The sequence below is a fragment of the Martes martes genome, assembly GCF_963455335.1.
Source record: "Martes martes genome assembly, chromosome: 4".
Lineage (NCBI taxonomy): Eukaryota > Metazoa > Chordata > Mammalia > Carnivora > Mustelidae > Martes > Martes martes.
Window position 1 is genome coordinate 164,611,906 of NC_137891.1, and position 16,911 is coordinate 164,628,816.

Sequence of the window (16,911 nt, forward strand, 5' to 3'; positions counted from 1 at the left end):
ACCACATTTTATTGCACTTTGCTTGATTGTGCTTTGCAGATAATTTCAATTTTTTTACAAACTAAAGGGTGGTTGGTAGCAGCCCTGTGTCAGACAAATCTATCAGCACCATTTTTTTCTTTAATATTTGATTCATTTGTTTGATAGGGAGAGAGCACAAGTGATGGGAGGGATAGAGGGAGAGGGAGAAGCAGACCCCCCGCCAAGCAGGGAGCCCTGCGGCTCTGGGGCTTGATCCCAGGACCCTAGGATCCCAGGACCCTAGGATCATGATCAGAGCTGAAGGCAGATGCTTAACTGATTGAGCCATCCAAAAGCCCCTTTCAGTGCCATTTTCTAACAGCATTTGCTCACTTCATGTCTCTCTGTCACATTCTGCTAATTCTTAAAATATTTCAAACATTTCATTATTATTGTATCGGTTATGGTGATCTGTGATCAATGATTACAATTCACTTTAAAGCTTAGATGATAGCTTTTTTAAAGCAATGATGTATTTTTAAAAAAAGATTTATGTATTTATTTTTGAAAGAGTGAAGGGGAGAGAGTGTGGGGGTGGGAGAGGCAGAGAGATAATCTCAAGCAGACTCCCTGCCAAATGCAGATCCTGTTGCAGGGCTCGATCTCAGGACCTTGAGATCAGGACCTGAGCTAAGACCAAGAGTCCATGGCTTAACAGACTGTACCACTCAGGCGCCCCTTAGCAATAAAGTATTTTTTTAAAAGATTTTATTATTTTATTTATTTGTCTGAGGGAGAGAGAGTGAGGGAGTGGGGCGGGAGGGCAGTGAGGAGCAGAGAGAGAAGGACAAGAAGACTCCATCCTGAGCACTGAGCCAGGTATTGGGCTCTATTCCACAACCCCAGTATCATGACCTGAGCCAAAACCAAGAATCAGATGCTTAACCAACTGAGCCACTGAGGCGCTCCAGCAACAAAGTGCTTTTAAATTAAAGCATGTGCATTGGGATGCCTGGGTGGCTCAGTTGGGTAAGCATCTGCCTTCAGCTCAGGTCATGATCCTGGGTTCCTGGGATTGAGTCCCATGTGGGCTTCCTTGCTCAGCAGGGAGCCTGCTTCTCCCACTGCCTGCTGCTCCCCTTACCCCCGCTGCTCCTCCTGCTTATGCTCTCTCTCTCTGACAAATAAATAAATAAAATCTTTAGAAGAAAAAAGTGTGTACATCGATTTTAGACATGATGGTATTGCACCTTTAATAGACTATAGTATAGTGTAAACATAACTTTCATGTGCACTGGGAAACCAAACAATTCATTTGACTTGCTTTATTGTGATTTTCACTTTACTACAGTGGTCTAGAACTGAACTTTCAATATCTCTGCTGTATGTCTACATAACCACAATCAAGATAATTAACATGTCCGTAACCCTCTAAAACCTCCTCATGCCCATTGCACACTTTCATCCCGTCCCTCCCCACCCTCTCCATCTAAGGCAACCACATATAGCTTTTCTGTCACTATCGATTAGTTTGTGTTTCTAGAATTTTATATAAATGAAATCATACAATGTGTATTCATTTTGTCTGGTTTTTTTTCCACTCAGCATAATTCTTTTGAGGTTTTTCTACATTATTGTATGTAACAACAGTTCTCTTTTTTTTTTTCTGAGTAGTATTCCATTGTACAGATAGATAACGTGTTATTCATTCATCTGTTGATGAGCATGACTCCCTCCAACTTTTCCAGTTTGGGCCTATTATAAATAAAGCTGTTATGAACATTCATGTGCAAGTCTTTGTGTGTATTTAAATTTAAAATGGGTGGGGTGGTGGCTAGCTCAGTTGGTAGAGTATGTGTCTCTTAGTCTCTGGGTTGTAAGTTTGAGCCCCATGATGGGTGTAGAGATTACTTGAAAATAAAATATTTTTTAAAGATAGATTTATTTATTTATTTATTTATTTATTTTGACAGCGAGAGAGTGCATGCGACCACAAGCAGGTAGAGAGGGAGAGCAGGCTTCTCATGGAGCAGGGAGCCTGACTTGGGGCTTGATCCCAGAACTCTGGGATCATGACCTGAGCCAAAGGGAGATGGTTAATGGACAGAGCCATTCAGGTACCCCTTGAAAATAAAATCTTAGGGGCGTCTGGGTGGCTCAGATGGTTAAGCATCTGCCTTTAGCTCAGGTCATGATCACAGGATCCTGAGATTGAGCCCCACACCGGGCTCCTTGCTCAGTGGGGAGCCTGCTTCTCCCTGGGCCTGTTGCTCCCCCTGCTTGTGCTCTATTTCTCTCTCCTCTGTCAAATAAACAAAATTAAAAAAAATTTTAAGATTTAAATTTTAAAAGATTTATGTATTTATTTTTACTTTTTAAAGATTTTTTTTATTTAAAGATTTATTTATTTATTTGAGAGAGAGAGAGAGAGAGAGAGCACGCACATCACAGCACAGAGGGGCAGAGAGAGGGAGAAACAATCTTAGGCAGACTCTGGGCTCAGTGCAGAGCCTGACACAAGGCTCCATTTCACCACCTTGAGATCACGACCTGAGCTGAAGTCAAGAGTCGGATGCCTAACCAACTGAGCCACCCAGGCACCCCCACCACCAGTTATTTTTAAAAGATATTTAAATCATAAGTAACAAAGTCTTTTAATTTGTCCACAGAGTTACCATTTCTAGAGCTCTTCATTTCTTTGTGGAGATCCAGGTTTTTGTCCAGTATAATCTCATTTCCACTTGAAGGACTTCCTTTAATATTTCTTGTAATGCAGGTCTTCTGGTGATGGATTTTTTCCGCTTGACTATGACTGAAAACACCTTTGGCATAGGCCCTTCCACTTCAACACAGGTGAAAGTCTTAGGAATTGCAGTGTTAGAGGTTTGGGACTGAATATTTCTTCTGCCACCAGCGTTTGTCCTCACTGTCATCCACCTAGTGAGCGTTCTCACTCTGCAATCCCTTGGAGACTGCTCTCTAGGATCACTTTTGGCACCAGGTATTTTAGTTTGAATTCCTAGACACAGAACCAGAATGAGGATGTTTATTCAAATCATTTATTGGGGAACTGCTCTCAGGAGAAAGGGAGTAACAGAAACAAGATAGGGCCAGGGACAGGGTGGTGAGGAACCTAAGAATGGTGAGGAACCTGAGAATGTGGCCTTGGCTGGAGATTAGCTTTAGACTGATCTACAGGGAAACTCTGGAGGACAAACTCTATCCCACTTATAGTTAAGAGAATTGACTTTTTGTCCTTGTGTCAATCAGTCATTGGCTAGGGCATGGGTATGGGTGCATAACCTCCCAGGCAAGGATGCCTCCCATATATGATTGAGGGAAATCTCTGGAAAAAGGGAGAGTTGTGAGTTGTATCAACAAACATGTATACCCCCTGAGGGGTAGCAGCTACCACAGGTAGGTAAAAGGGCCATTGACAGGCATCAACAGCATCAGATAAATTAACATTCCCTGAATATTTAGGGGTAGGCCTCTGATCTCCAGTCTACCATTGTCCCAATTCTATGGTCTAAGCTCACAGGTTCTTTTGAGTTTGAGCTTCCATGTCAAGCTCGGACTTGGGAATGTTGCAAAGCTGGTAGCCTCCCATATTACTGTCATGCTCTCTAGGTACACTGTAGTCGTTCTTCTTTCAGATCCTGCCAGACTCCCCAGGGTTCATGAAGGGACCAGATATAGTTCCTTATACTCATGGAACCAATGAAACCTGCATCTTCTCCCCATCTCAAGAGAATTACAAAGCAAATCTCTCTCTTCTAATTGTCCCTTTATAAATAAGGAAATTGAGGCTCAATACATTTTGCAGCAAGGTTGGAAGAAGTAGAGCTAGAGCCAAGTTAGGTGTTGATTTACGGGTCTCTCCATCAGCGGTCTGCAAACTATAGCCCATGGGCCAATCCACCCCTCCCCTCTCCCTCATCTTTTTTTGTTGCTGTTGTAAATAAAGTTTTATTGGATTATAACCATGTTTGCTCATTTATGTATTGGCTATGGCTGCTTTCCACACACAGTGGCGATGTTGAATAGTTGTGACAGATACTATTTCACCCTTTAAAGAAAGAGATGGCCACGTTATGCTTTTTCTGGAACCTCCACAGACACTTATTCTAAGACTCAGTTTTTCAAACACTTTATTTTTTTTAAAGATTTTTATTTACTATTTATTTGAGACAGAGCAAGAGAGAGTATAAGCAGGGGGAGCTGCAGAGGGAGAGGGAGAAGCTGACTCTTCACTGAGCATGGCTCCCCAGTGAGCAGGGAGCCTAACTTGGGGCTCCATCCCAGGACCCTGGGATCAGGACCTGAGCCTAAGGCAGACGCTTAACTGACTGAGCCACCCAGGCACCCCTATTCTAAGATTTTAAGTGGATAAAGGATTCTCCCTGATTCTTGGTGAGATAGTATAAGTTAGGTCTTGAAAATCTGCTTTCTTTTATACCAACAGAGAACATCTAGTGTGACTTAACTTGAGGGGATTTCCTGGGAGGAAGAGGGAAGATACAGCTTTAAAGACCCTTGTGTCTTTTTTAGGGGGAAGAGGGTTCATTTTCCAATTCAGAATGCTGTAGCTTTTGTGAATCAATGAATGAATGAATGAATATTGGTATGTACAAAGGAAAAAAAATCTGGAAGGATACAGATATCTGGTGGGTAGTTACCTCTGGTGGGAGGAGGAGAGATATTTATATTTCTTCTGCATGATTTGTGTTTAGGGTACAACTGTGTACTTTTTGCAATTAAAAAATGTACAAACACACACAAAGAGAAAGGGAGGTGGGAGAGAGACTCAAGAGACTTCCTCCACCGCGGAGTTTAAGAAAAGAATCTTTCTAGGATGATGGATGCATCTGTGGTCTTAGTGGTGTGGTTGACTTAATGACCTCACTTGCCCCTGGCATCCATCCTATGATAGATGGGCTGCCCCTAACTCTTCAGGCTCTATATTCCTTCACAGGCAGAGAGCTGTTAGAAACATTCTGAAGGGAGTGAGGACTACAGATTTCTGCAGGAGCAAATGAATTGCAGAGTTGTGTTGGAAATAGAATTGCAACTGTTTTGCCATTTCTCAGGAAGCTAGTAAGGCTGGCATGAAGACCAAATTGTGAATGTCAGGAACTAATCATGGAATATTTCAGATTTTCCCAGAATGGCTGCAAGATTTAAAGAGATGGCCAAGCGTGTTCCTATTTATAAGAAATGAGTAATACATGAGCATTGTAGAACATTCAAACAATACAGATGTGTATAAAGTAAGTCAGAGTCCTCCCTTCAAGTCGCTGTTACCAGAAGTAACAATTGCATATAATTTGAAATTGGGACATCTGTAAAGATCTTTTATAAAATGTCTTCATGCTTAGATCTTTAACTCAACCATGTTTTCTTTTTGTGAAGCAGGTAACGAGGGCTCCCGTCAAGTTTATTTTTCTGTAATCTGGCTTTCAAGGGAGTTTCTGGATTTATTTTCCCGAGCGAAGGGAAACAACCATTTAGGAACGTCCGCACGCTTTTTTGGCACCCACACGTGCTCGGCACTTTATTTGCAGTGTGTGATTTTACCCCCACGCGAGTTTTAAACTCAATTCATAAGTAAAGAAACTGGGCGTTACCTAAGAAGAGCTGCCTGTAGAGCGGATTTACAAGAAAGCCGACAAGCCAAAAGGCGAGCGTTAAGAATCCTGACGCCCAAAGCCTCGCCCCTTTTCCAACCTCTCGCGACAATTGTGCGTCATCCGAGAGCGCCGGTGGCCTGGGCGGTCGCGCGGCCTGTGTCGCACGAAATTTTCGCTCGGCGGTGCTGTCTCACCGGTGAGGCCGAGAAGCCGGAGAGTCCCGCACTATCCTCCTGGCCTCCCGCCGCTATGGAGTACCTCATCGGCATCCAGGGCCCCGATTATGTCCTTGTCGCCTCCGACCAGGTGGCCGCTAGCAGTATTGTCCAGATGAAGGACGGTGAGAGGAAGCAGGGGCGGCCCGGCGGGGCCTGGGTGTAAGGGCAGTCGGAGGGAGTTCGGGATGGGGGGTGGGGGGGGGAGTTCGGTGAGCACCAGGGAGGTCTAGGAACCCCGCGTGTCTTGCTCTGCCCTTGCATGTTTTATAGAAGGAGGAGACCGGCAGACTAGCTTAGGGCCTTGGCATTCGCTCCTCCTAGGACTCCGAGCTAGTGCCCTGCTCCGGCCTTCGCTAAATGCTTGCTGGGCTCAAGGTGCTTGTGGGAATTCAGTTTTTAAGTGTTTAAGCGCCTGCCGGGCACCAAGCTCCCTAGATCCCCGAATCTTTTAAGTTTTTCTGTTGTCGCTGCTAATGAGTTAAGTTTGCTGGCGGTGTAAGATGGGATCCTGGGGAGACTGAGACTGTGGGACTAGAAACTTGGCATTTCCCTTCCGCTACCTGTATCTTCCCCTTTCTCAGCTCTTATCCTCCTTTTCCAGTTTACCGGGGCACTGGCTGCCGAGTTTTCCTTGTATTTAAGTAGTTAGTGGAGTTTGCAGATTGGAGTCTTATGACTTAACTTTCTTTGTGACTTTGTACAAGTTTTTTCACGGTGGCCAGATTTGCTCATCTGTTAAGTCAGGTTATTAATAACAACCTCACAAGCTTGTTGTGAGTATGGAGTGAAACAGTTTGGTGCAAATGCTTAATGCAGTGACAAATAGTCAGTAGTAATAATACTGAGGACTTAAGTAGATGCTATTTTAAGTGATTTACATTATTTCATTTAACCTTTTAAGATCACTATCATATTGCCATTTTACAGATGTTAGTTCTGAGGCCTAGGGTTAAGAAACTTGCCTAAGACCACAGGAGGCAGAACCCAGGTTCAAACCTGTGCAATTTGACTCAGATCCTTTGCCCATAACTGCTATACTGTACTGTCTCCCCATAGTCAGTACTTAATAATTTTTTTAAGATTTTGCTTGTTGATCTGTGGAATCTAAGAGTGTGTTTTTGTGATTGATCACAGATGTGCTACTGTTGAAAAAGTATTATGCTTTGGCTCAGATGGCTTCATGTTTATTTGACAAATATACATGTGTTTTGACACCTGTGTTGCCCACTACCAGTGCTAGGTTCTGAAGGGATGCAAGAAGAATAAGATGTGGCCTGTATCTGAAAGGAAGTTACAGCTTAATAATGGACTCAGATACATGTACAAATAATTATAGTACAAGCTTGAAAATGATGCTACATATGAAAAAAAAAACTTCTCGGGTAATGTAGAGGAAGAAGAGATTCTTTCTGGTTGTAGAGATTAGGGAAGGCTTTGAGAAGGCAGGTATAGTTCATCTTTGGTTTAAGGAAAGGAAAACTACTAAGTCTGGAATTTTCTGAAGTATGTGTCCATTACTGCTTTTATAAGCAACAGGCATCTGATTGTCAGGCTGTCATCACTTGGGGAGATGGAAGGAACACTGAGGGTCTCTGCTTGAGTTCTGTTCTTTCATTCTAATTCTTCTTTTTTTTTTTTTAAATTTTATTTTTTTATTTGAGATAGAGTGAGTGAGTGTAGGAGCAGGGGAGCAGAGGGAGAGGGAGAAGCACTCCCCCTGCTAAGCAGGGAGCCTGATATGGGGCTGGCTCCCAGGACCCTGGGATCATGACCTGAGCAGAAAGCAGACACAACCATCTGAGCCACCTAGGTGCCCCTAGAAGTTTTATTTGTAAATCATGCTTTCCAAAGGAGTCAGTTTGTTTTGAGGGCAAATCTGCCCATTATTTTGAATACTAAGACCTTTGATATACAGGTGATTTTAGGATGAAGTAGTGTCTGGGTAGAACAATAACCAAGTCAGTACCTTTACAGGTACTCTGTATAACCCACACAGGGCTATAAGACATTAAGAAAACAAGGAAATAAGTACTACAAGATGATTTTGTATGATAAAGAAGTATCACTAGTCAGTATTAGTTTTTAAATTAATGATTTCAGGAGTAAAGCCTAAGGGTATTCAGAAAAAAGAAAGATCACTGTTGTATGGAAGAAAGATGAATTTGAGTTACTTCTTGAAAAATGGGTTGGAAATAATTGCACTCAAATCTAATTTTCCCTGTAGTCTTTTCTGGTATAAAATGTTTTATGATAGGAGCTTTGAAATTCTATGAGGACTTTTCCTACCTTTCATTTCATGAAGGAACTTAGGTAGGGTAAGCAGAATGCTGAAAATGAATAACCTTTTGGGATTTATTTTATCCAAGTATAAAATAAGAATGATAATTCCAATTTTTTTTGTTTGTCACTTTTGTAAGATATTTTGATATAGAGAAGACATTTTTCAAAGATTGCTTGCTTATGAAAGTGTCCCACATCTTCGGTTTGATTATATGCTACAATTCATGTCTCTTGTCTCTTGGTCTGTATAGAATTGCTTTTACATTTCTCAGAGCAAGGCGCCTGGGTGGCTCAGTGAGTTAAGCATCTACCTTCAGCTCAGGTCATGATCCTGGGGTCCTGGGATTGAGTCCCATGTCAGACTCCCTATTTAGCAGGGAGTCTGCTTCTCCCACCCTCTGCCCCTCCCCCTGCTTGTACTCTCTCTCTCTTGCTCTCAACTAAATAAAAATAAAGTCATTGAAAAATACAAATTACTCATTTATATAAATATAAATTACTTAAACCCACACAGAATGCTTTTTTTTTTTTCTGAATTCATATAGCATGTGTAATCTGAGCTACACTAATACTGACTAATACTGAATAAGTGATATTGTTCATGTATAGTTTTCCCTATGTACCAGGTAGGGTAAGTGATAGTATAACCATTTTATACACTTGGAAACTAGAGCCCAAATTCAGAGTGCTGAGTCCAGATTATAATATAGGTCTATTGGGACATCTGGATCAGTTATTAGAGCATGCAACTCTTGATCTTGGGGTTGTGAGTTCAAGCCTCACCTTCGTTGCAGAGCCTACTTTAAAAAAATAAAAATAACTAAAGTCTGATGGGTTCTAGTATAGTTGGCCTTTCACAGTATTGTATGCTGATGCTCAGTTTGTTTTCCATTTGTTTCATCTGTGTGGATTTTTTAATTCTTTGTCAAGGATCAGAAATTCCCTAGTGTTATGCAGTCTGTTTCCTCAGAGAGCCATTAGCATTTATAACACCTCCCTTTTACTACTCACTGGACACACAATAAATGTTTAAAACACACTTTTGGCCTTGTATTGAATTCATTTCAAAATTGAACAGTTTACTGCCTAGAATTTTAGCATTTTTTCTTAATGTGACATTAATTCTTTATAAACAAGCTTTTTCTTTCCAAAATAAAAACAACTTTTTGGGGGGCGCCTGGGTGGCTCAGTTGGTTAAGTGTCTGTCTTCAGCTCAGGTTGTGATCTCAGAGTCCTGGGATCAAGCCCCGAGTTGGGCTCTCTGCTAAGTGGGGAGTTTGCTTCTCCCTCTTACTCTCCGTCTGTGCTTTTCCTCTCTCTCAAATAAATAAATAAAATCTTTTAAAAAACAGAAAAAGAAAACCCAGCTTTTTTTCTCATTATGAAAATAATAGGGGCGCCTGGGTGGCTCAGTCGATTAGGCAGCTGCCTTCGGCTCAGGCCATGATCCCAGGGTCCTGGGATTGAGCCCCATGTTGGGCTCCCTGCTCAGCGGAGAGCCTGCTTCTCCCTCTTCGCTCTGCCTGTTGCTCTGCCTACTTGTGCTCTTCTCTCTATATGTCATATAAATAAATAAAATCCTTAAAAAAAAAAGAATGCAAGCTTATTAAGTAATGCATTCTTACAAAAATGATACAGGGCATTTTAGGAAATGCTAATAAAAAGAAAGAAATGAAAATTGCCCGTACTCCTGCCACTGGCAAGAACTTAGATGCCAGTGACATCTAATACTTTTCTGGTTCTTTTTCTTTGCATAGATAATATATCCATAAGTGAATTTTTTAAAAAGATTTTATTTATTTTTATGAGGGTTATTTTATAATCTTTTGGGATGTGGGGGCAGAAGGAGAAGCAGACTCTCTGCTGAGTGTGGAGCCTATGCAGGACTCTGTCCCAGGACCCTGGGATCATGACCTGAACCGAAGGCAGCTGCTTAACTGACTGTGCCACCCAGGCACAGAGCATTTTTATGACCATGTTTGCAAACTAACAGTCTTTAAATCTGTAGCCTACAACACATAAAAGTGTGTTTGTTCAGGAATTGCAAGGCAGTTTGATACTCTCTGCAGGTACAATTTGTGTGGTTTTTTCCCCTAAGTCGAAGAAGCCACACTGTGGTTCTACAACTTTCAAACATTTGTAGAATATTTGACTGTAGCGTTTTGTTCTTTAAATCCTATTAAGGGATTTTGACATTTCAGAAGCTTTCAGACAGGAAACATGTCTCCCAGGGAAGATTATTCAGCACTATTTGAAAAATGAAAAGTGAAAGTGAGAGTGAGATAGGGAGATTTAGGCTTTTTCTGAAGCTACAGACTGAATTTGGAGTTTTCTTCCTTAGGCACTAACTGCTATCTGAATATTTATTTATCTATGTAATCTGAATGAGTCTGGTTCAACTAGATAAGATTAGACTATTGGGATTTTTGAGGTATTTTTAAATAGCATAGTGTTAAAATATTCATTAGAATTTTTGCTCTGGCATTATAATTTTCTCTTCGCTTTGGAAATGGTGTTGATTTACTTTTTAAGGTAATTTATATTCTCAGTTGATTTTTTTGTTCTTTCTCGAGATGACTCCTTAATTTTCCCTGTAGCACTGGTCCTTCATGTATGCTTTTGTGTGTGTATAAATAAAATAACATTTGTATATGTAGAGACATTTCAGGGCTTTGAAGTCATGAACCTAAAGATAATGGCCATTGGCTTGATTCCTTCAGTCTTTGAAAGTTCAGTTTTTGCATTTCAGGGGCCTTCAAATGTATTTAACTGTATTTTCAGTTTTCAGCTTTCAACTATATTCTCCAACTGAGACTGACCTTAATAAAATAGGCCAATGGGTTTAACATGGAAAGTGAAAGAGAATAATTAATACAGTTGCCCATTAAAGTCTTCTAAAAACAGTGATCAGTAAAATTTTTCAATATAGTGATTGATAAACTTGTTTGTAGTTGCCTGTGTAATAGTGGTAAATTTCTGATGAGGTAATTTTTAACATTATTTTTTTTCTTTGAGCAGATCATGACAAGATGTTTAAGATGAGTGAAAAAATCTTACTCCTATGTGTTGGAGAGGCTGGAGACACTGTACAGTTTGCAGAATATATTCAGAAAAATGTGCAACTTTATAAGATGCGAAATGGTGGGTAATACTTGGAATATAACTGTGTTTTTGGAATGTAACTTGTTTTGTCTTTAAATCTGAAATAAAAAAGTTTACTCTCTACTGGCAATTCTACACATGAGCAGACCAGTGTGGTCATATTTTTACTTGAATCTTCCTACTTTTAAAACATTATCTAGATCCTCCTGATCCTAAAAATTTTCTGCAAAAATCCCAGAGCTGAGAAAAGAACCATTATAACACAGATACTTGAGGTCCACCTTGGAGATGAACATGGTAGTATCAGACTTTTTTTTTTTTTTTTTTTTTAGATTTTATTTATTTATTTGACAGATAGAGATCGCAAGTAGGCAGAGAGGCAGGCAGAGAGAGGAGGAAGCAGGCTCCCTGCTGAGCAGAGAGCCCGATGTGGGGCTCGATCCCAGGACCCTGGGATCATGACCTGAGCCGAAGGCAGAGGCTTTAACCCACTGAGCCACCCAGGTGCCCCGGTAGTATCAGACTTTTTAAGTATTAGATATTTCAGAGGATGTTATTTGACTAAAGTATATCTGAACCTCAGAACTGAAAGACCTCAGTTAAACTTGGTTTTACTATTTTTTTTTTAAATGTGACAAGTCACTTAGCTTCTTTGTCTTTATTTTCCTTACATCTGAAATGGGGGTAATAATAATATTAATGAATAATATGTAAAGTGTTTGTAAACTTAATGCTCTGTGTAGTTGTGGAGGAGATTTAGTGTAATAGAAGAGTTCTGCCTTGCCTTTCTGGTAGATTCTTGTCTAGGAAGATAATTAGGATTTTTGTGAGTTCCCTCTGGGGCTAATAAGCTGTCATCCTTATTAGAGGATTCCTCAGTAGGATTTCCTCATTAGAGAAAGCCTCACTAACAGAAAATACTAGCCGCTAGCTTTATGATCCAGGGAAGTTTATAGTGACACCTTAGCAGAAGGGGCATTACTTCAGTTACTTACTTCACAGTTTAATACACTTATGCACAGCACTGATACAATGTGGGACTGTGAAAGAACTTAATTTGAATATAATTGTATAAAATGGCTAGATATGACCCATTTATATAGATTTTAGGCAGCAAATTTAGCATCATGCATTTAGTTCCATGAATACTTTTGAAGGCCTCCTCTATCTTAAGCACTCTGGCTATTACCACAGGGAATTCAAAGATGAAAAACACCTATAGGACGTAGCACTCAGGTTTAAGCAAGTTGAGAATATTTCAAGAGTTATTTTTTAGTGGTTCTCTACTTCATGCCCACATGGCAGGTGAGGGATGCCAGTATTGTTTCTCAAGTATATTTCTCAAGTAGCTACAGCAATATTTCACTGTCCTGTCCTGGGAGAGGGAGGGAGAGTAAACAAGAGTTGAGAGGGTTGCTTATTGCGTAGGTGTTAGGGTTTAAAGTCAGTGCACAAAACAAAAATTATGTGTGGTTAAAATGGCCTTTAAAGTCTTTTAAACTGGGGCACCTGGGTGGCCCAGTCATTAAGCATCTGCCTTCAGCTCAGATCATGATTCCCGGGTCCTGGGATCGAGCCCCGCATCAGGCTCCCTACTCAGCGGAAGGCCTGTTTCTCCCTGTCCCTCTCCCCTGCTTGTGTTCCCTCTCTCGTTGTGTCTTTCTCTGTCAAAGAAATAAATGAAATCTTTAAAAAAAAAAACATAAATAAATAAAATCTTTTAAATTACCTGTCAAGTGTAGTTTTGTTTATATAATCCTACACAGTAATTCTTATGCATATTAAAGGTCAAGAACTGAGCTAAAATAAGGGAAAGGAGGAAAAAATCTAAATGTAAATAGGCATCAGACCTTTCTGCCTTTAAGATGACTGTCAAATCCTTAGTGGTGTTTAGGGGATTAGGTGGAGAATTGAAAAGTATTCCTACTTGTTCACAGTTGCTTGCATTATAATTTGATATGCACTAATAGACTGGTTGTGAGGATGAAGTTTAATAAACTGTGAGAGCACTTGGCACAGACCCTGAAACATAGCTGCTGTTCAGTAAGTAATTGTTAGAATTTTAATCGAAATCTTACCTGCGGTGCTTGCTTCTGCAGCACATATACCAAATCTTACCTGCTGTAGCACTGGTGTTTGATAATAACTTAACCACGTGCTGTCTGTCTTTCCAAAGTTGCAGTTTACGCATGGGTCTGCTCAGTTGCAGGTCTTTCTTGGCTTTTGGGTTTAGTCCCATTTTACTGGGGGCGGGGGTTAAGTCCCCTAGAGAGTGCATTATTAAACGCACACCTGATGGCATTCCTCTGGGCTGTAGTTTTATTGTCATTACAACTTTTTTTTAGAACTTTTTATGCTTGTGATACTCCCATTTTTAGAAAGGTTGCAGATAGTGATTGAAACTTTTTTTTTCTGTTGCTTGTACTTTTGAAAATCATATTTAATAAACTTATTTATTTTTTTAAAGAAAACCTTATAAAGTATGACCCCTCCTAACTTCTATCCTCTCTTTTCCCAATATTCTTTTTAAATCAACTTTAAAAATCAGCATCTCGAAACCTCTTTCTTTTTTCCCCAATACCTATGCATTTGTACCCCCTTCCTTCTATAGAGGAAACCAGTCTGACTCTGGGCGTACAGAGAGTGGAAGGATGTGAAAACAGGAGTAGTGGAATGATTTGGGGTGCTGTTATTCCTGCTGCTTCACTTTTAAGTATGACTGTTTGTCTCTTGTACCAGGTTATGAATTGTCTCCCACAGCAGCAGCTAATTTCACACGCCGAAACCTGGCAGATTGTCTTCGGAGTCGGGTGAGCAATATATCAAGCAGCCTTACATGAAAGCAGAAAAATCTTCTGTGCTTCTGTATCTTACTATACATGGGTAGCATTTTTGCCCTTTTTTGGACTTCCTAAGCCGTTCTTCTTGGTACTTGTTCATTCTTCAGTCTCTATGGACTTGTTTTCTTTTTCTGCATAGTTGCTAATTAAAGCCCGAAGGGCAAATACACTCCCAGAGAATTTGGATGGGGCAAATATATGAAGGCCTTCTTATATGAAGGCCTATGAAAGCCTTTAAAATTTTTTTAAAGTTTTCATAGCAAACTATGTTCCTTAATTCCAGTGGCTGAAGGTTCTTATGTGGTAATGGAGGCGAAACTTTGAAAATAACAATGCAGGGGCGCCTGGGTGGCTCAGTGGGTTAAGCCTCTGCCTTTGGCTCAGGTCACGATCTCAGGGTCCTGGGATCGAGTCCCGCATGGGGCTCTCTGCTCAGTGGGGAACTTGCTTCCCCCTCTCTCTTTGCCTGCTTCTCTGCCTGCTTGTGATCTCTCTCTGTCAAATAAATAAAATAAAATCTTTTTTTAAAAAAAAGGGAAAGAAAATAACAATGCAAGTTTCATCTTTTTTTTCTTTTAAGATTTTATTTATTTATTTGAGAAAGAGAGATCATAAGCAGGGGGCGGGTGGGTAGAGGGAGAAGCAGACTCCCTGCTGAGCAGGGAGCCCGATTTGAGACTTGATCCCACAACCGCAGGACCTTGACCTGTGCCAAAGGCAGAAGCTTAACTGACTGAGCCACCCAGGCGCCCACAAATTTCATTTTAAGATTATGTGTCTTTCTGTGATTATTCTTGCCAAAGCACACAAGATTTATTCATCTTCACTTACTTAGGCCTTGTTGCTATCTTAGAGCTGTTTTTGTTCTGTGGACAGCATGTTAAAAAATGGCAACATTAAGTTAAGGATTGAATGTATTAAAGATTGTGGAGGATGTGCCAAGAAAGTTCATATGATTGCTAAAGGTGTGTGTTATTCCCTTCCCACGGGAACTAAGTAAATGGAGCCTTACCATGTGACCTTACCCCCTGTGCCTGTTTACTCATCTATGAAATCGAGATAACTTCCTAACCCCACAGGAGTGCTAGGAAAATGAATGCTTGTAAATCATAATATTTAACATTCATATGACTTTTGCCCAAAGCATTTTGCTTAATAATTTAATCTACTCACTATTCCACTGAGATATATAGTAGTTAACTCTCTATCACTGATTTGGAATGAATGGCATAAAGTGGGAAAAGGACTAGCTCCAGATCACACAGCAGGTCAGACAAAGTTACACTAATGGTGCCATAATTACTTGACTGTTCTGCCTTATGTCAGCTCCTTGATTTTTCAGTAGTGTTTCTAGAACATCAGTGCTATTCATATTTCTACTATGGTTTTAGTTTCATCTGCACTTGCTTAAGCTGAACTATGACAAATCTAAAGCAGAGGCGTTGGTTTTTTGTTTTTTTTTTTAAGTTACTTCAGAATGTCTCAATAAATAGAACCTCGTTTTCTCAGTGCAACCTTTGACCCAGGGGCTTGTGCAATATAAGGATCATGAGGTTTGAAGGGAAGCTAAAGATATTTTGGTGAGAAGGAGATAGATTTACCTATATTGTTTTGATCTGGGTAAAAGGTCAGTGGCCTTTTCTTATTCACTGCTCTGTGAGAGAGGAAAATGGGTCAGATAAGGCCTTTCCTGCCTCTCAGAAATTCCTGTGGTGTTTGGTAAAGAGTATGCTGTGGCTTGCTGTGTAAAATCTTCCTTTGACTTGTCAGGCAGAACTGGAATAAGAATTCCAGCTTTGGGCACAATAAAGACTTTGTCATAAATATAGCAGACATGAAGTAAGTTAAGCTCCTTTTAGAATTGAGATAAGAGTGGCAGGCAGTGTGCTTCATGTAAATGCAGTGGATCTGGTTAATCTCCTAGCAGAAATGTTTGATGTCTTAACAAATAAATACCCCTTGTAGACAGTGACATAGGGCTTTAGTAAATACTGACTACATCTGCCTATGGTTCTCAGCCTAACCTTTGCTCTCCCACTCTTCTATCAACTTAGATTGTTAGCTCTAAAATATGAGTTGATATTTTAGTCATTTTATTCTGGGGAGAAAGGTGATGATATTTTTTCAGTCTTTCTAATAAGTGTGAAGTCACTAGATTTGGTTCATTTATGCAGTCACACCAGGTGGCACATGAGACTTATTTCGGGTCATCCAGTTCCCATGTATAACTTTGTGTCTATAGCTCAAATTGTCTGATACCTAATTTGGTGGGTGTGTATGTATGTGTGTGTGTTTGGGGGTGGTGTTCGGACATTTACTTATTGCAGAGTATATAATGAATTTATTGTAAATTAGTTCTTTAAGATGCAGGCACGTTTAGCATTGTGGTTAAGCACTATCTCTGGAATTAGACTGCCTGAGGTTGTTTTTTTTGTTTTAAGATATTTATTTATTTGAGAGAGAGAAAGCAGGGGGGCGAGCAGAGGGGGAGGGAGAAGGACAAGCAGATTCCTTGGTGAGCATGGAGTGGATGTAGGGCTCAATCTCATGACCCCCCGAGATCATGACTGGAGCCCAAGTCAGGAGTCAGATGCTTAACCAAGAATTGAATGCTTAACTGAGCCACCTGCATGCCCCCTAGCCTGCCTGAGTTTAAATCTTTTTCTCACCAACTTACTGGCTATGTGTCTTTGGACAGATTCTAAGCTTAATTTCTCTATTTATAAGATAACAGCACCTACGGGGCGCCTGGGTGGCTCAGTGGGTTAAAGCCTCTGCTTTCGGCTCAGGTCATGATCCCAGGGTCCTGGGATCAAGCCCCGCATCGGGCTCTCTGCTCAGCGGGGAGCCTGCTTCCCCCTCTCTCTCTGCCTGCCTCTC

The 16,911-nt window shown here is 40.6% G+C and overlaps 1 protein-coding gene across 1 annotated transcript in view; it reads left to right on the forward strand.

Annotated features, from left to right (window-relative positions):
• Positions 1-5,725: 5,725 nt before the first annotated feature.
• Positions 5,726-16,911, forward strand: part of PSMB2 (proteasome 20S subunit beta 2) — a 33,212-nt gene continuing 22,026 nt past the window's right edge. Inside the window, exons 1-3 of the mRNA XM_080800721.1 lie at positions 5,726-5,931; positions 11,108-11,230; positions 13,931-14,001. Of these exons, the coding sequence (XP_080656847.1) occupies positions 5,841-5,931; positions 11,108-11,230; positions 13,931-14,001 (285 nt within the window). The 5' untranslated portion in view covers positions 5,726-5,840. The remainder of the gene's footprint in view (positions 5,932-11,107; positions 11,231-13,930; positions 14,002-16,911) is intronic.